Source organism: Takifugu rubripes, chromosome 8 (genome assembly GCF_901000725.2).
Source record: "Takifugu rubripes chromosome 8, fTakRub1.2, whole genome shotgun sequence".
Classification (NCBI taxonomy): Eukaryota; Metazoa; Chordata; class Actinopteri; order Tetraodontiformes; family Tetraodontidae; genus Takifugu; species Takifugu rubripes.
Genome location: NC_042292.1, coordinates 12,062,385 through 12,080,910, shown reverse-complemented (window position 1 = coordinate 12,080,910; position 18,526 = coordinate 12,062,385). Strand labels below are relative to the sequence as shown.

General features: G+C 37.8%; 3 protein-coding genes across 3 annotated transcripts; all 3 read left to right on the top strand.

Moving 5' to 3' along the window:
• Window positions 1-1,999: 1,999 nt before the first annotated feature.
• LOC115250765 (uncharacterized) lies at window positions 2,000-3,819 on the top strand. Its single transcript, XM_029840731.1, has 5 exons — window positions 2,000-2,048; window positions 2,151-2,822; window positions 3,332-3,457; window positions 3,611-3,648; window positions 3,724-3,819. The coding sequence occupies exons 1-5, from the start codon at window positions 2,000-2,002 to the stop codon at window positions 3,817-3,819; spliced, it is 981 nt and encodes a 326-aa protein (XP_029696591.1).
• A 4,705-nt stretch (window positions 3,820-8,524) lies between these two features.
• Window positions 8,525-10,142, top strand: LOC115250764 (uncharacterized). Its single transcript, XM_029840728.1, has 5 exons — window positions 8,525-8,655; window positions 8,796-9,428; window positions 9,496-9,612; window positions 9,680-9,723; window positions 9,805-10,142. Exons 1-5 carry the CDS (start codon window positions 8,604-8,606, stop codon window positions 9,928-9,930), a joined length of 972 nt encoding a protein of 323 aa, XP_029696588.1. The 5' UTR covers window positions 8,525-8,603; the 3' UTR covers window positions 9,931-10,142.
• Window positions 10,143-15,222: 5,080 nt separating this feature from the next.
• Window positions 15,223-17,226, top strand: LOC101068889 (uncharacterized). Its single transcript, XM_029840730.1, has 5 exons — window positions 15,223-15,271; window positions 15,379-16,065; window positions 16,619-16,744; window positions 16,831-16,874; window positions 16,969-17,226. The coding sequence occupies exons 1-5, from the start codon at window positions 15,223-15,225 to the stop codon at window positions 17,077-17,079; spliced, it is 1,017 nt and encodes a 338-aa protein (XP_029696590.1). The 3' UTR covers window positions 17,080-17,226.
• The last annotated feature ends 1,300 nt before the right edge of the window (window positions 17,227-18,526 follow it).

Sequence of the window (18,526 nt, the reverse complement as noted above, 5' to 3'; positions counted from 1 at the left end):
TTTGATTGGTGCAACAACTGACTGGAGCTAAATGTCACTAAAACCAAAGAGATTGGTGGTGACTTTTCCAACAAGCACTTGCAGCTGTTGAACGTTTCTTATTTTACAAAAAAATATCCTTAAAGTTGAAAAAGACTGTAAATAATCCAGAATGCGCAGCTGTTAATTTAGTGTGGCACTTTAGTTTAGACACCCTAGGTGTTAGGGTGTTAGCTTACACACCCCCACACATGTGACACTGTGCAGTAGAAACAAAACCACAACATCAGTTACTGCTCGACCTGTTTGCTGTCTGTTTTTGCATTTGAAATGATATTTCTTTTCATTCTTTCTTCTTCTTCTTGGAATAAAACATTACATAAATATATACACATCATGTAAAGAAATACCAAGTAATATACCATACCATTCATACGTTACCATACGTACAGCCATGTTTTTAGACTATGATGCAAAACACTTAAAGTTTTGACGTGTTTAAAAATAATCCTGAACTTATATATTTTGTCCTGCAGTCAATCTTCTTCTAAAATAAGATTCAAATAAAGTTGCATCCCTTTATTGTCTAAAATGTCCAAATGTATTTTTTGTAACACAGTCAGAATCTTTTTTGGGCTTGACTTTTCCCCTTCTGTCTTGGTGGTTTCAAACAGGAAGTCTTTGCTGTCTCTTAACACACAGCAGTCAAACTACATCGCTTCACTCTCTTGACCTTGGCATTCAAAGACAACTAGTGTAAGGAAAATGGCATTGCTGTAATGTTAATGTGATCCCCATTGCAGTCACATCAACACATGTTCTTGTCAATAGTGTTATTTCTGTTTGTATTAAGCACATTTATCCATCGAATTGTCTGTATGCAAACATTTTTAGATTAGATTATATTTTAGATTATAATGACACATTCACTTGAGTACATACTTTTTGTTTAATATATAGGTTAATAAGTTGACTAATTCATGATTTTATAGGCTTAAAAAAACACAATATTCCAGTTCCTCTGATATACTCCGTGTTGATTCTATCCATGTGCAACAGAGAGTGCTTACATCTTCATCAGTTCCTCCTCCAGCTTCTCTTGCTGTCTTCTCCTCAGGGCCACTGTCTATGGGCCAGGGCCACCAATGCGGTGTTGCTCTGACTTTCCTGTTTTGAATTGTACCTATCTGGGCATTCATTCAGGGTGTCGTGGCATGATCAACTTTTGGCTCATCACTAGTTCTCCACTGGGGTCACCCAAGGATCGGTGCCTTGGAGTCATGATTGTTGACCATCTGAGGTTTTGTGATCATGTAGCATCAGTCTCCCTGTCATCCCGTCACTTTGCCATATCCAACCTCAGAAAAGCCAGGCCATTAAACCTACAAATGCTGATACAAGTCATGGTGATCTCCCATATTTCCACCAATTCAGATAGTCCAACGAAAGCAGGCCCATGCCACCTCACTGCTGATAGAGGTCTACTGTACCTGCCCACATTAAGATCATGTCATTCATGCTGACCGACAGACTAATACCTGAATCTGCTCCCTCTTACGTGAACAATCTTGTTTGAGCCCATGCTACCCCTCGTTGCTGCATCATTTTCCAAAAGCTGTCTGTCATAATAATTAGTGAGCATTCACTGGATGCATTACTGCAACATGAAAAAAATAAAAAAGAATGATTGCTGGTTGGTTGGTTGGCTGGTTGTTGTTGATTGGTTAGAAATGATGCACATTATAACTCAACTCAAATTGAATTCTATTTATATATGAAGCAAAATCCTATTCTTAAGGTAATCCAAAGTTTTTTCTTGTGGGTTTTTTTTAACCTTTAAATCTTCCTTTAATTTCCCCAACATCAATTTTATCAAGCAAATCTGACATTACAAGTGATCCTGTTTCCTGTATCTCACACCCTCGAGTCATCTCCGGCTGCCCAATCAGATACGAGTGCAGCATTTATCAGTTTAAAAAGGACCAGTCTTCTCTTCACTCAGCCCAAAACTTGGAGCAAGATGACATCTGCAAAGTTGATTTTCTGGCTGATATGTTTGGAGAAATTTGGTGAGGATTTCTTTTTTGTTTGTATTTTGTTTATCTATGGCATCATTTGCAAAATTCTAGATTTAAACATTAAACGGTGTTCTTTTCTAATTGTATTTACAGCTACAATGGAATTTTCTCCATCTTTGAATTGGAAGACCAATTATATCTTGGTCAAACCTGGACAGAACCTGACTTTGCCGTGTCTTCACAGAAGTGATGTTTCTACCAAGATCTCTTGGTTTAAAGAAACTCTGGGAGAGAAGCCGATTCTGCTCTTTATGTACTGGGTAACAACTGAATATTGTAGATGTGCTAATGACTCCAATCCACGTTTCCAACTACATGTTGGTAAAAAAGGAACTAATCTGACAATAACAGATTTGGAGTTCTCAGACTCAGCCACTTATTACTGTGTAAATCAGTATTTAAATGTATTTGACTTTACAGAAGGTCATAATGTCATTGTAGAGGGTTCAGGGTTGACCATAGATCAGTCAGCATCACAGTCTATCCAAGCAGAAGGTTCTGTGACGCTGAATTGTACAGTACATACTGGGTGGACTTGTGATGGGGATCACACTGTTTACTGGTTCAGAAACTCTGGACCATTTCAACTGGGACTCATGTACAACCATACAGGCGGGAATAAGCAGTGTGAGAGGAAAACCAACACCTGTTTCTACAGCTTCTCCATGAAGAACCTGAACACTTCTCAGACTGGGACCTACTATTGTGCTGTTGCAGCATGTGGACACATTCTGTTTGGAAATGGAACCAAGCTGGTGTGTGGGGGTGAGTGTGTTTGAAATTATTTTATTCAAAAGCTGTTAAAGTGCTATTTTATGTGCAGATTGTTTCCATACGCCTGTAAAAATGCTAAAGCCAACATGACCTCAGTGTTAAAAAAAAAATCCAAAATGTAACTTAATTTCTTAATTGCTCTATGTTTAAACACATAGAGCAATTTATAGCAACATGAACCTTAAGTTCTAAGTTCATACAGTAATAAAATTTATGCTGTTTGAATTTTACACCACAGCAGCACATTAAAAACATTTGTTGTCAAAGTATAACTTTAACTCATATTTTTGTTATGTCAGTATAGATTCTCTTTAAATACTGTTATTTTATAAAATAATGTGTGAATGGTGATGCCTGTAGTTTCGCTGAATTAGAAAAGAATGACATCATAACTGCCGTGATATAAAGTGAGAAGACAAATATGTGTAAAGACCTAAATAATTCTGAAATATCTGAAACAGTATCGCGGATATCACAATTTCTGATGCCTCTCGTTACAGATGAAGGAAACTATCTTGTTTTGGTGTATTTCCTCAGTGCGACCTGGATATTTACCATCATCGTGGTTATTTTATTAACCATTTCACTTTATATGACGAAAAAGAGAAACAGCCAACACTCTCTGGGTAACTGATGTAATATATTTTGAATATTCTTAAAAATAATAAATAAATGAATGTTACAGTCACAGCTGCAATTATAAAGGTATGATTAATTACACTTCCGGCCTGCTTTTAGATAGTAATTTTACATTTCTAACATTCCATTTTATTTTTCAGAATCGCATGTAAGACTCTCACCTCTGTCCAAACCAAAGGTATTTTCTATTAGTCAGAATAAAGTCGTTCATTAAATATTCAAAAGGCACTGAGTTCATTGTTGTCATTTACAGGATTGTCCAGATGCAGATGGTTCTGTTTTGTGGAAGAAGAAGATGAACAGAGAACATACCTGGACTGAATGTGTTTACTTCAGTGTAAAGCAGTAGAATAGAAAAATGACCATTTTCAACAATTTTAGATATCCTGTAGTTTCAGAAAACTCACAAAATAGAAAAAGGCTCTTCTGTGGTTGATTTATAGATATTTGATGTATTGTGTACATTCTACATTGTTCAGGATGTTCAAGATCCTTGGTACAATAAAGGAGGAAATAACCAACACACCCTTGATTGTCTTGTCCTCCAACTACCAACGAATCATGGTGGAGGAGCTTAAGTGTCCTCAACATCCCAGAATCTGTTTTGTCTTAATTTGCCCCTCATAAGGCCTCCAATGGGAAAGGGGTACTAGGTGGAGGGCCAGATAAAGCACAGATCTCAAATACATTATCAATTAGGAACAGCATATCCCACTTAGTGACCAGGGGGCCTAGGCCTGTGTTTGGAGCACATTTGTGTGCGACCAATGTCTGGGACTTTGTCTATGGGCCCAGATCGTCCAAACATGAAACAGAGACATGAGTCTGTCTTGCAGCAGGGTCTGGGGCCATATGCATTAGGTGATAGGCCATGGCAGGGACACACAAGGATAAAAAGGAGCTCAAGGAAATCCTCAGCAGAAAGAAGAGTTCCTTTTTCACATGCTCTGATTCTGAGAAGAAGCAAGTCAATAGAGAAGTTAAGCATGACATGAAAGCAGCCAAGCTATCATACAAAACCACCCCTTTTACACATGGTCCTGCTGTATCTGCTGTCAGTATCTGCCACAGGCTGTATCTCCCAGGGCTTTATTTCCCCAGGTTTTTGATTGGTGCAACAACTGACTGGAGCTAAATGTCACTAAAACCAAAGAGATTGGTGGTGACTTTTCCAACAAGCACTTGCAGCTGTTGCATGTTTCTTATTTAACAAAAAAATATCCTTAAAGTTAAAAAAAGACTGTAGATAATCCAGAATGCACAGCTGTTAATTTAGTGTGGCATATAAATTTTTTTAATTCTGTTTGGAAATGGAACCAAGTTGGTGTGTGGGGGTGAGTATCACTTTAACTCATTCCTTGTTATGTCAGTATAGGTTCTGCTTCTATATTGTTACTTTATAAAATAATTTGTGACTGGCGATGTCTATTGTCTCCCTGAATTACACAGTAATGACATCATAACTGGCTTAATATAAAGTGAGAGGACAAATTTGTTGAAATACTTAAATGATTGTCTGAAACGGCATCGCGGATATCACAATTTCTGATGCATCTCGTTACAGATGAAGGAAACCATCTTGTTTTGGTGTATTTCCTCAGTTCGGCCTGGATATTTACCATCATTGTGGTTGTTTTATTATCCATTTCAGTTTTTATGACAAAGAGGAAAAACAGTCATCAATCTCTGGGTAACTGATGCAATATATTTTGAAGATTCCTAAAGGTATTTACCCTTTATAACATATCTCCAGGGCTACCAAGAGGAAAACAACCTCCATTATGCAGCTTTGAGGAACAACCAGCCCAACAGATCAATGCAGAACAGACAGAATGAATGTGTGTACTCTGCTGTGAGGCTGTAGATGTCTTGTTGTCATTGCAGGTTAACAAAGGACCTAATTAAGTATTTTGTATTTACTCATACCGGTTTCTACATTTTCAATTGTATCATTTATCAATCTCGATGAAACAAAGTTTTCCTAATAAAGTTGTTTTTTCTGGCCATGTCGACAAATGATAGATTACCTCTATATATGTATATTCATTTTATGAAGACAAAGCTTGTATCGTGCTGTTGCAGTCCTTAATTTGTGAAGTCAAAAGCTGCAACAATGGTTTTCACAAGCATTCATATCCATCGGACTATTAAGTTGACCAAAACACCCACTGGATGAGACAAATGCTCCATTATGTGATCATGACCATGTAAACAGCAGCAGGCTATGTCTTGGATACATAGAAATGCTAAGGCAGGGGCAGTATTATCCAAAGGGTTGGCGTACTCCTGCTGTGTCCACCGTGGTCTCTCCTTCCCGGAACTGCAGGAATTATTTTTGCTTATTTGGGATCCAACTTGCCAGCAGTTTAGAAAATGTTTAGCTCTCTTTGTTGACCTTTTTTTGTGAAACCTGGGGCATAAAGACTAACAAAGCAGATAACAAAACTGAACACAATACAAATATTAATTGTTGATTTAATTAAAAATGACTACCTGCTCAAGATTCCCAATACAACTGAAACCTTGACATCTGTCTGCTGCTTTTTGAATCTGCAGACCTTGGTTAGCTTCCTAATTGGTGCATCAGCATTCAGCATGATGAAAAGCAGTCACAGCTGCCATTGTTAATATATAATCAATTAAAATTGTATTTTGCAACAAAAGACCTTCAACAGTTTTATTAGAATTGTGAAAAAACTGGCCAAGGGATTTTTGTCCATCCCTCTATCAGTCTTCGGCTTCTTTATCTCTTTTAGGGGACAGGTGGCCGCTTATCCCACTTCTAACTCACAAAGACAAACAACCGTTCATGCCCTCATTCACTTCTAATGTCAATGCACATGGACACGGGGAGAACAGGCAAACTCTGCACAAAAAAGCCCCTGACTGCAGGAACCTTCTTGCTTTGTGGCAGCCATTTTAGCCCCTACATAACCGTGCCACCCCTGTGTCAGTTCACCTCATGTGCGTCTCCCATTGTGTTGTGCCACTTTCATCATGTTGTGATTACTGATCACAAAGTGCCATAATCATAAAGCAAAATCTTTACAAATATTATGGTTATGCCATAATCATAATCGTTAAAAATATTATGATTATGACACTTTTGAACTACCGTATTTTCACGACCATAAGGCGCACTGTAATAAAAGGCGCAGTCTCAGTTGCGGGTACTATTTCTGTATTTAAAACATAAATAAGGCGCACCGTATTATTAGGCACATGCTAAAGCATACAGTAAAAAATGACAATGGAAGTAAAATGCTGAGTTTCATCACATTTATTGAACAAAATATTCATTCTTCCGCCACAAAACCATCAAAGTTTTCATCTTCTGTATCTGAATTAAACAGCTGCACTATTTCAATGTCCAACATCCCAAATTCCTCTTCTTCATCATCTGAATCAGACTCACCGACTGGTTCCGCTTCAGCATTGATTTTGTGAAAGCTCTTACAATACATGAAGACGGTATCATAGCCCATGCGTCTACAATCCACCCGCATATGGTGGCATAACTTGCCCACCGCTGCCTCATAGTCTTTGTGAAGGAGTTTTTCGCCTACCGTCATCCAGCGCTCTGTCCGTTTCCGTGGCAGCCGAGAACAACGGTGAACGACCAACTGTTTCACTCGGTTTTCCAGCTCGGGCCGCCTTGCTTTGTTCCCACATGACATTAAAATGTCTTGCAGCTGCTCGATTGCCATTCTCAGCCGCATATTCGATGGCCTACAAATTGCTGCTTTATGTTGTGTCCATTTGATGAAACCCCTTCCACTTCCTTCCAATAAAGCCTCCATGGTCCTTGATGGGCTTGTAATCATCTTTAGTATTTTCACCTTTTTGACATCACTTTTATATCCAATGGCTATCAGCTAAAAATCCTCATATTGAACCTCATTTTGGATCACCCATCTAAGGTCCTATGTTTCTTCACCAGGATGAATGGCAGGTAGGCCCATAGCAAATTGCAGAAGTAAACTTCAATAATGAAAAATCACCAGGCAGGCAGCAGACAGTGGCCAGGGCTGGGACAGATGTTAAGTTATGCAAATGGCTGTGTGCTGTGCCAGATGCCGGATTGGTCATCCGAAGATCAAGTATCTGCCAATTGGTGGATTGTCCAGGAGGGACTAAATTTAAAGCAGAAGATTGCTGCCACCTGCAAGCTCCTCAACTTCCTCAATAATCCAGTGGGCCTCTGATGTGTTTTGAATCATTGTGATGTGTAAAAGTGCACAGCCACATTTTTTATATTGTTTTCTCCTGTTTTTGAAGTTAGGTAGGTTAAGGAATGTATTTTGGTTATTGCCTGTTAGGGAACATTTTGGTTGTTTCTTTTCAATTAGACTGATTCTGATTGTTATTTTGGCTAAAAGTCACTCTGAGGATATTTGTGCTGATAAAACCTTTTAAATTTAGATTTTTGGAATGATCCTTGGTATAAATGATCACCCATGTTAACTTTTGATTAACTTTGTGTCATTGGTCACTTAGACCTTGAGGAAGCTGGGGGTTTGTGTTAGGCTCAGAGCTCCTAGACTGGTTGTAACATGGAACAAATATGGCTTTTAGTTTTCTGAATCACAATGCTCTCGTGACTTGACAGTGACTTTAATTACCCAGCTAATCATATCATAACAAACTTGCATTAATATATTCTGATGTACACATGATTTTTACTCTCTTTGCATTGCTCTACTGGACAAGCCTGGGAAATATATGAAGTTGAGAAGTAAAAGGATCATTAGAATTATGTTTTGTGAGTTTATGATCTGTGATTTTTGTTAATTATTGCCTGTGAAATGGCTCCTGATCATCCAGTCCTGATAAAGATGCATTATGTTTTCCCAAACTGTTACTAAAAATTGACTGTTTAAGTTGCAAGGATCAATGCAAACCCAGATGTGTCATTCTTGGATTCAAACAGAAAGCCCTCGTATGTTTTTTCATGTACTTTTCCACGAGTGCGTCTAAAAAAATCAACACGTCACAAGGTCTCAGAGAAACTCATACCCTTGTTTCCTTAATAAGACATACAAAGAAACCGGGTCGGCCAATCACAGCCAGTCAGTAAACTCAGGCTTGAGTGGAGGAAAGGACAAAATTAGTTTCATTCAGCACAGCAACACAATGGTATTTACGTTTGTTTTCTATCTGGTATGTGTGATTGCTGGGAAGATGGGTGAGTGATTTATTATTCTTGTATTATCTATCTAATATGGTGACTCTTAGCACTGGAGCGCTTTCATTTATATTTTTAATGTGGAAAGAAACAAACAACCCTCAAAATAATTCATAACTTTGTTTGTTCTGTTTTTTCAGGTGAGATGACTGTTCTGATGGTTGATAAAGACAAAAACTTTACAGCAGCTATTGGTGACAGTGTAACTTTGGAATGTTTCATCAGATCTGATTTTGTAGCAAAGTATTATTGGTATAAAGAAATAATGGGAGACTTTCCAAGGCTTGTGTCGAGCTTCTATACCTTTAAAGAAAGTGCAAAGTTTTATAATGAATTTGTTAACAATTCACGTTTTGCACTGGATGTAAAGAAAAACCAAAATCACTTGATGATTGCCAATTTACAGCACTGTGATACAGGAACGTACTACTGCGCTAGTAGCTTTTCAGAAAAACTTGAATTCAAAGATGGAATTACAATCATCATAAAGGGTTCAGGTTTGAACATCCCAGTCTTTATCCAGAGACCAGAATATCACTTGAATCAGTCAGAAGGTGCTGTTAGGTTCAACTGCACTGCACATGGCAGAGCCATTGACCAAGAACACGGTGCATACCAGCTGAGAACATCTGAAAAATCTGATCCAGGAGCTCTTTACACATGGAAAAACAACACTTGTTTCTACAGTTTGCCAGCAAACAACCTGGCTGTTTGTGCTGTTGTAACATGTGGACACTTTCTAAAGCTACCCCAAAAGCCACCCGGAGCGGAGGGTGAGTCGGTTTCATCTAAGAAATTAAATATAAGACAATTCATCATCTAATCTCTCTGAATCTGCAGATGGTTATCTTAATCTGTATATTCTGAGTGGAGCGTTGGCGTTCACCACCATTCTGGCCAGTTTCATGGCTGTCTTACTGTGCAATATCTACAAGAGCCAAAGCGGCCGCAGTGGAGGTAAAAGTTTTTGTGAACTTAAAGTAAGTAAAACACAATGACACAATGTCGGTTTGTTTTGTTTCAGGAAGTATCTTGAGATATTCAGATGATCCTACCACAAATGAAGAGGTACTTGTTATCTATATTAATAAAAACATCCTGATTGCTGCGCATCATATAGGTATTTCCTATTTTCTGTTTCAACAAAAGGGCCACACAAATGAGGATGTTCTCCACTATGCTGCTTTACGGACGAGTATGACCGACAGACCAAAGAGACAGATGGGAGCCATTAACGAAGAATGTGTGTACAGAAGAGTAAAGCATCATCGCTAAACATGTTTCAGCTTTTGGTGAATGATTATGTACATTGTTGTGTTTAAGAGTTTATTACTTTGTTTCTTAATACTGTTCATATTCTTAATCTGTTCCATGTGTATAAAATACAGTAACTTTTTAAGTGATATGTAATGCTTGATCAACCTATACAAACCTGTCAAGATTGTATTTTTTTCTTAAATAAAGGAGAATATCTTTTTAAAAAAACATGCCAACATAAAGTGATTTCAACTGCCAAGTTTGCATGAATAATATTTTTGCTGTTTAATGTACTTTGGTATACATCACCTGGGCCTGAGTCTCAGCAGCAAACCCGCAAATGTGAGACTCACAAGATAAGATTTCTGAAGAACCTCAGAGCTCTTATCTAAAACACTCGTGAGTGGAAACACATTGTAAGAGCAATTTTAATTTATCGAAACCTCTGAAATATCACTTTTATTTTGGAGACCATGCTACTCTGACTTTTTTTCAGATGATGGGTTTAGGGTTTATTATCTTCTCAACATTACTTGAAATATAAACGAGATGTTCATACAATTAAGATCTGATTCTGCATTCAGGCCTTTAGCTTTAAATGAATGAATCCTGAACAGTCATCATCTCAACAGACATCATCCCACCTGTGTGTGGTACAAATCTGGTAGTCCCATGAAAATGATGTCAGCCACATCTATTACTTAATCATACACAAATGCAATTGTTAGTGTCTTTGGATATCCTTGTAAGATTTGGTCTGTGCAGATTTTTTTTTTCAAACTTGGAAAAGGAACCTTTAAACATTCTAAAAGGTTCCTGATTAGTGGTTGAGGTGCATGTGGTGTCACATCACAACACATTTGGTGACTTTGGTGCAGAGCGATGTGAAAAGCAATTATAGAAAGTGGAGGTAAGAGTGTGCACTACTGTAGTTCCCACTTTAAGAAACACAACACACAAAAATGGACAATTTAACTCAAGAAGATTCTGTGATTCCAGCTGAGCTCAATAAAATCAATCAAAAAAAATCTAATTAGTTTTAGCTCTTACAAGAGGAACTGTGAAAATTGAAGCCAGACATTATCACATACAGTTCTGCCGATGTTATATTTTACTGCTGCAAACCAAAATGGAAGAAGTTTAGCATAGTTTCTACTTTATGTGGTTTCTTTGTGTTTGTGGTTTCTGTGAAGATTTTTGAACACATAAAAAGTCGTTTATCATCTTTGTATCATTGTATTAAACAGATGCTCAAAAGTAAATAACATGAAGATCAGTTGCTGTTATGGCCACAAATGAGACTGGAGGGATAAAGCAGGGTTGATGAGGTAAATATGGTCTTGCAAAGCTCTCTTCCTCTCTCTCTCTCTCTCTCTCTCTCTCTCTCTCTCTCTCTCTCTCTCTCTCTCTCTCTCTCTCTCTCTCTCTGTCACACTCTCTTGCACTTGACCTCTCATGCCTCTGTCTTAGACCATAACTCTGTTTTCGTCTATCCAACATACAGCCTACTCAAGTATGTGAGGACTATGCATTTAGGCTAAAGCAGCCACCGCAAGGAAACTGTTGCCCCACCAGGTAATGCAGTATAATTCCCAACCAGATGTTGGGTCCATGCACAGAGCTCGCTCATCTCAACGCCGTTACGATCCAAGTCTTTTATGTCAAATATTCAGTTTCTGACCAGTTCATCATATGACCAGTTACACACCTGATATGTTGCCCTGGTGATGTGAATGCACTACGGGAGCACTGTTTTACCCACAGATATAATGTAATTTGTGTTGTTCTTGAGGTCATTCTTGACAGACATTCAGTTTTGAGGAACACACACAAACACACACATATTTATATATATACTGTATATACACACATACATATACATATTTATATACACACACACATACATATATACACATATACCTAATTAATGTTTTTGTTAAATCTCTTTTCTCTATTTCAAATGAAAAAAATAAAGATGAGTTGTTCCCCACCAACACCTGTGTTGATGTGTAAACATCCTGCAGCCAACTGAGTTGAAAGAAAATCATTTTCTCACTTTGTGTCTGAGCTCCTGCTCTGATCAAGCTCACTCGCATCAAGTTCATCATGGCTGTTTTATCGGCTCTTGTACAGGATGTCAAAACGGGTTTTGACCTAGATGGTCTTTGTTGGCTCTGACGTTTTCAAGGCTTTTGTGTTTTACATGTCTCCCACAAAGGAAGAGGGCGGTGCAAGTGTTTGTAAGGTCACCTCATGAGTGTATTTAATTTTTGTACTTTTCTCAGTCTGTACAAAATAAATTAACTGGAAAAGTTCTTGTGTGTCATCGGTTTAGGGTAAGATGTCTCCTCAAATGTTTCTAATTCTGCCTGTAAGAAAATCCCATTTTTCCACAGTTACATGACATTTGAATCTCCACCATACAACTTGAGTACAACAAGCAATCGTTGCTGCTGATACCTGCTGCAGTCTCTGTCTATTTAACTAATTTGTGGCTGCAGTAGACAACTGTTCAAACAGCATTTCCTTTGTAATGCAGGTCTTTGTTGCCACAGTTGCATGTCAGCCAACAAATCTGCATAACTGTTCTTTGAAAGGTAGCTAACTGCACACAAATATTGGGCATGTGGGCAAAGAGTGAAAATAATTCTGCAAATAAAGCGTAGAAGTGCACAAAGAAGTTAACAGAAAAGTTTAAGCTGATCTCCTTTTCCTTTGTGCGACTAACCTCCTGCTGTCAAGCTGCATGACTCAGGAAGTGTGATCTGAACACAGCTTTGACAATTCAAGCACATACAGACCACAATCACGGTGTGCTTCATTTGAACGCAGTAACCTCTCTGCTGGTGCTGCATCCAAAACGTAAACTGACAAATGTAACATATCGCTTCAAATGTGAATGCTGCGCATATTCTGATCTTTTTACTGAATTCCCAATTAATTCTCTTGCCCACATATCAAACATGTTCAGAGTGAGCACATGCTCAGGCTGCGTCCTGAGCCCTCCTCTCATTAGTTTCTGCAGGTGCTGACACCACGGTAACTTATCGCTAGACTATTTTGAAAGAATCATATGACCTGGTAAATTAATTAATTATTATTAAACTAACCTTTTCTCCGGTTTTTTACTGTGTTATTAACAGAGCCATGATGGAGGTGACCTCTGTTATGCTGCTGTCAGGTTAAAAAAAAAATCCCATTAATGATGGAACTCAGTATCAATCATAAAACTAAGAGGAAATGTAAACTATATATCAAAGTTAAATCAAAGGAAATTAAGTTAATTTAACTTTTTGGATACATTTTTTCCGAGGATGTGGAAATGGGTCTCTTTAACAAAAACAACTCAGTGTCCATAAAGACAATCTATAAATATTCTGCATGTTGAGCATGAATGTTACGTCTCACATTTACTTTTCACTGCTGCGGTGAAGGTGGCGCAAACCTCAGAGTTAAAGTTTCCATTAGTGGAAAAACAAGTCAGAAGTTGAATACAGGAAGGGCAGCCTGCTCAAGTCTTGCTTGAAAATTGACATAAATAAAAAAATGTTTTTCAGTTTAGATCCACATCAAATGTACTCAACTCTAATAAGAGGCAATGTGGTTGTGGTTAGGTGTCGCAAACCACCACAAAGACAGACACTTTATCAGATCTGTACAAGGAAGGTTCAGGAATTTTGGTCTTTGGGAGTGGAGTTCCGTGTCACCTTTGTTTTTTTTCTGGATAGACGACTTTGTCCCACAGTCCAAAGGTTTTATGAGATTAATTTTGATGGGACAAAATTGGGCCTATATGGTGTCCATAGTTTGGGATCGACGTCAGCAGCTTTGCTATCTAAAGCTAGTAAAGTATGAGATAGTAAAGTATGTCATCAAAGATGGTGATGCTGATATTTCACCTACGCCTGTTATATTTAAATTCAAAAGCAAAGGTTCTACTGTATCCTTTCAACGGAACAGAATGGCTATGATTTCATTTGTGTTAAACAGTTAGTGTGAAATGTTTCCCAATCAGGACAAACAATACTATACTTTACTATATTTTTTTCTTTTTGTTTCTTGTAAATGTACATATTGCATGACACAACCCCATCAGTGTAGCTACCAGTAAAAGATTAGCTCTCAGTCTAACTTTAGCTTTAACGTGTGCTTTGTCTGTGTGGCTGCTGACAGGAAGTCTACGCAGAGTTTCTGTTCAAAGCTGACCACAAAGAAGTAACAACCAAATATATTCCATTGTAGCGGCGTTCTCTTAAGAAAGGTTCTGTTGTGATCAGTCCAGTTAATTTCACAAAAGAAGAGGATCATGATCAACTACAACATAGCAGGATTCAACTGTTTCATCCAAATTTGTGCAGCAAGAGAGTGGTTTCATGCATGTTGGCTAATGTTGGCAAGATGAAATTTGGAGGATATATTATTATTGTAATGGTTCATGTAAAATTCATTGTTAACAATATTCAGAGGATCCCATCAACCAGTAATTAAAGCAATGGGGGCACAATTTTTTGTTGTAAGAGCAAAATCAACACCTCTTTCAAACATTTTCCAGTTATGGTGAATAAAGGTGTGCTTATCTCTCTTTTGTTGCTAATTAAGTAGACCCCTCCCCCCCGTCACTTTGCCATATCCAACCTCAGAAAAAGCAGGCCATTAAACCTACAAATGCTGATACAAGTCATGGTGATCTCCCATATTTCCACCAATTCAGATAGTCCAACGAAAGCAGGCCCATGCCACCTCACTGCTGATAGAGGTCTACTGTACCTGCCCACATTAAGATCATGTCATTCATGCTGACCGACAGACTAATACCTGAATCTGCTCCCTCTTACGTGAACAATCTTGTTTGAGCCCATGCTACCCCTCGTTGCTGCATCATTTTCCAAAAGCTGTCTGTCATAATAATTAGTGAGCATTCACTGGATGCATTACTGCAACATGAAAAATATAAAAAGGAATGATTGCTGGTTGGTTGGTTGGCTGGTTGGTTGGTTGGTTGTTGTTGATTGGTTAGAAATGATGCACATTATAACTCAACTCAAATTGAATTCTATTTATATATGAAGCAAAATCCTATTCTTAAGGTAATCCAAAGTTTTTTCTTGTGGGTTTTTTTTTAACCTATAAATCTTCCTTTAATTTCCCCAACATCAATTTTATCAAGCAAATCTGACATTACAAGTGATCGTGTTTCCTGTATCTCACACCCTCGAGTCATCTCCGGCTGCCCAATCAGATACAAGTGCAGCATTTATCAGTTTAAAAAGGACCAGTCTTCTCTTCACTCAGCCCAAAACTTGGAGCAAGATGACATCTGCAAAGTTGATCTTCTGGCTGATATGTTTGGAGAAATTTGGTGAGGATTTCTTTTTTGTTTGTATTTTGTTTATTTATGGCATCATTTGCAAAGTTCTAGATTTAAACATTAAACGGTGTTCATTTCTAATTGTATTTTGTTTTTAGCTCTGACATCTACAATGGAATTTTCTCCATCTTTGAATTGGAAGACCAATTATATCTTGGTCAAACCTGGACAGAACCTGACTTTGCCGTGTCTTCACAGAGATGATTTTTCTACCCAGATCTCTTGGTTTAAAGAAACTCTGGGAGAGAGGCCGATTCTGATCTGTATGTACTGGATATCAAGTAAACATTGGATATTTGTTAATGACTTCAAAACCAATCCACGTTTCCAACTACATCCTGGTAACAAAGTAGCTAATCTGACAATAACAGATTTGAAGTTATCAGACTCAGCGACGTATTACTGTGTAAATCGGTATTTAAATGTATTTGACTTTACAGAAGGTCATAATGTCATTGTAGAGGGTTCAGGGTTGACCATAGATCAGTCAGCATCACATTCTATCCAAGCAGAAGGGTCTGTGACGCTGAATTGTACAGTACATACTGGGTGGACTTGTGATGGGGATCACACTGTTTACTGGTTCAGAAACTCTGGACCATCTCAACTGGGACTCATGTACAGCCATACAGGCAGGAACAAGCAGTGTGAGAGGGAAACCAACACCTGTTTCTACAGCTTCTCCATGAAGAACCTGAACACTTCTCAGACTGGGACCTACTATTGTGCTGTTGCAGCATGTGGACACATTCTGTTTGGAAATGGAACCAAGCTGGTGTGTGGGGGTGAGTGCTCTAATTTTGTGCAGATTATTTTCTGTATATTGTAGAAATAATTTACATATCATCTAGTTTTAAAAATATTAAGCCAGCATCCAGTAATTTATTTAATTGTCTATGGTTATCCTAATTAGCTCTGTTCAGTTGGTTTATATATAGTGTTTTATCGAAAAATTTTCCAGTTCAAACAGATATGGCCTAAATATCCCCCAATTCTCTGTTTACACAGAGCTTTCAGTATCTAAAATGAGGAGAAATTGTAACATTTAAAGCCTGGTTTGAATTGTACATGGACACTGTGACAGTCCTTTAAAAACAATATTTTTGGTCAAAGTATCACTTTAACTCATTACTTTTTATGTCAGTATAGGTTCTGTTTCTATATTGTTACTTTATAAAATAATTTGTGACTGGTGATGTCTATTGTCTCCCTGAATTACACAGTAATGACATCATAACTAGCTTAATATAAAGTGAGAGGACAAATTTGTTGAAATACTTAAATGATTGTCTGAAACGGCATCGCGGATATCACAATTTCTGATGCATCTCGTTACAGATGAAGGAAACCATCTTGTTTTGGTGTATTTCCTCAGTGCGGCCTGGATATTTACCATTATCATGGTTGTTTTATTATCCATTTCAGTTTTTATGACAAAGAGGAAAAACAGTCATCACTCTCTGGGTAACTGATGTAATATATTTTGAAGATTCTTAAAGGTAAACTGGGAAAATTACTTTGAAAAAATCTCTTCCTGTGTTTTAAAACAGATGCTCAGTCAAGAGTCCAAGCTTCATCCAGAGCAAATGCAGAGGTGGAGACAATTTTGATTTTTTTTAAAAAAAGGTTATATGTATAAATAATCCTTATTTACACACACTAACTTACCCTTTATAACATATCTCCAGGGCTACCAAGAGGAAAACAACCTCCATTATGCAGCTTTGAGGAACAACCAGCCCAACAGATCAATGCAGAACAGACAGAATGAATGTGTGTACTCTGCTGTGAGGCTGTAGATGTCTTGTTGTCATTGCAGCTTAACACAGGACCTATTTAAGTATTTTGAATTTACTCATACCGGTTTCTACATTTTCAATTGTATCATTTATCAATCTCGATGAAACAAAGTTTTCCTAATAAAGTTGTTTTTTCTGGCCATGTCGACAAATGATAGATTACCTCCATATATTTATATTCATTTTATGAAGACAAAGCTTGTATTGTGCTGTTGCAGTCCTTAATTTGTGAAGTCAAAAGCTGCAACAATCGTTTTCACAAGCATTCATATCCATCGGACTATTAAGTTGACCAAAACACCCACTGGATGAGACAAATGCTCCATTATGTGATCATGACCATGTAAACAGCAGCAGGCTATGTCTTGGATACATAGAAATGCTAAGGCAGGGGCAGTATTATCCAAATGGTTGGCGTACTCCTGCTGTGGCCACCGTGGTCTCTCCTTCCCGGAACTGCAGGAATTATTTTTGCTTATTTGGGATCCAACTTGCCAGCAGTTTAGAAAATGTTTAGCTCTCTTTGTTGACCTTTTTGACCTTTTTTTGTGAAACTTGGGGCATAAAGACTAACAAAACAGATAACAAAATTTAACACAATACAAACATTAATTTTTGATTTAATTAAAAATTACTACCTGCTCAAGATTCCCAATACAACTGAAACCTTGACATCTGTCTGCTGCTTTTTGAATCTGCAGACCTTGGTTAGCTTCCTAATTGGTGCATCAGCATTCAGCATGATGAAAAGCAGTCACAGCTGCCATTGTTAAGATATAATCAATTAAAATTTGATTTTGCAACAAAAGACCTTCAACAGTTTTATTAGAATTGTGAAAAAACTGGCCAAGGGATTTTTGCCCATCCCTCTATCAGTCTTCAACTTCTTTATCCCTTTTAAGGGACAGGTGGCCGCTTATCCCACTTCTAACTCACAAAGACAAACAACTGTTCATGCCCTCATTCACTTCTAATGTCAATGCACATGGACACGGGGAGAACAGGCAAACTCTGCACAAAAAAACCCCCTGACTGCAGGAACCTTCTTGCTTTGTGGCAGCCATTTTAGCCCCTACATAACCGTGCCACCCCTGTGTCAGTTCACCTCATGTGCGTCTCCCCTTGTGTTGTGCCACTTTCATCATGTTGTGATTACTGATCACAAAGTGCCATAATCATAAAGCCTAATCTTTACAAATATTATATTATGGTTATGCCATAATCATAATCTTTGAAAATATTATGATTATGGCACTTTTGAACTACCATATTTTCACTGTAATAAAAGGCGCAGTCTCAGTTATAGGTGCTATTTCTGTATTTAAAACATATATAAGGCGCACCGTATTATTAGGCGCATGCTAAAACATACAGTAAAAAATGACAACAGAAGTAAAACGGTGAGTTTCTTCACATTTATTGAACAAAATATTAATTCTTCTGCCAC

Coding starts and splice junctions, on each gene's coding strand:
- LOC115250765 (XM_029840731.1), top strand. CDS start 2,000: ATGACATCTGCAAAGTTGATTTTCTGGCTGATATGTTTGGAGAAATTT. Junction 2,049..2,150: donor GATATGTTTGGAGAAATTTG/GTGAGGATTTCT, acceptor TTGTATTTACAG/CTACAATGGAATTTTCTCCA. Junction 3,458..3,610: donor AAACAGCCAACACTCTCTGG/GTAACTGATGTA, acceptor TTTATTTTTCAG/AATCGCATGTAAGACTCTCA.
- LOC115250764 (XM_029840728.1), top strand. CDS start 8,604: ATGGTATTTACGTTTGTTTTCTATCTGGTATGTGTGATTGCTGGGAAG. Junction 8,656..8,795: donor TGTGATTGCTGGGAAGATGG/GTGAGTGATTTA, acceptor CTGTTTTTTCAG/GTGAGATGACTGTTCTGATG. Junction 9,613..9,679: donor CCAAAGCGGCCGCAGTGGAG/GTAAAAGTTTTT, acceptor GTTTTGTTTCAG/GAAGTATCTTGAGATATTCA.
- LOC101068889 (XM_029840730.1), top strand. CDS start 15,223: ATGACATCTGCAAAGTTGATCTTCTGGCTGATATGTTTGGAGAAATTT. Junction 15,272..15,378: donor GATATGTTTGGAGAAATTTG/GTGAGGATTTCT, acceptor TTTTGTTTTTAG/CTCTGACATCTACAATGGAA. Junction 16,066..16,618: donor AACCAAGCTGGTGTGTGGGG/GTGAGTGCTCTA, acceptor ATCTCGTTACAG/ATGAAGGAAACCATCTTGTT.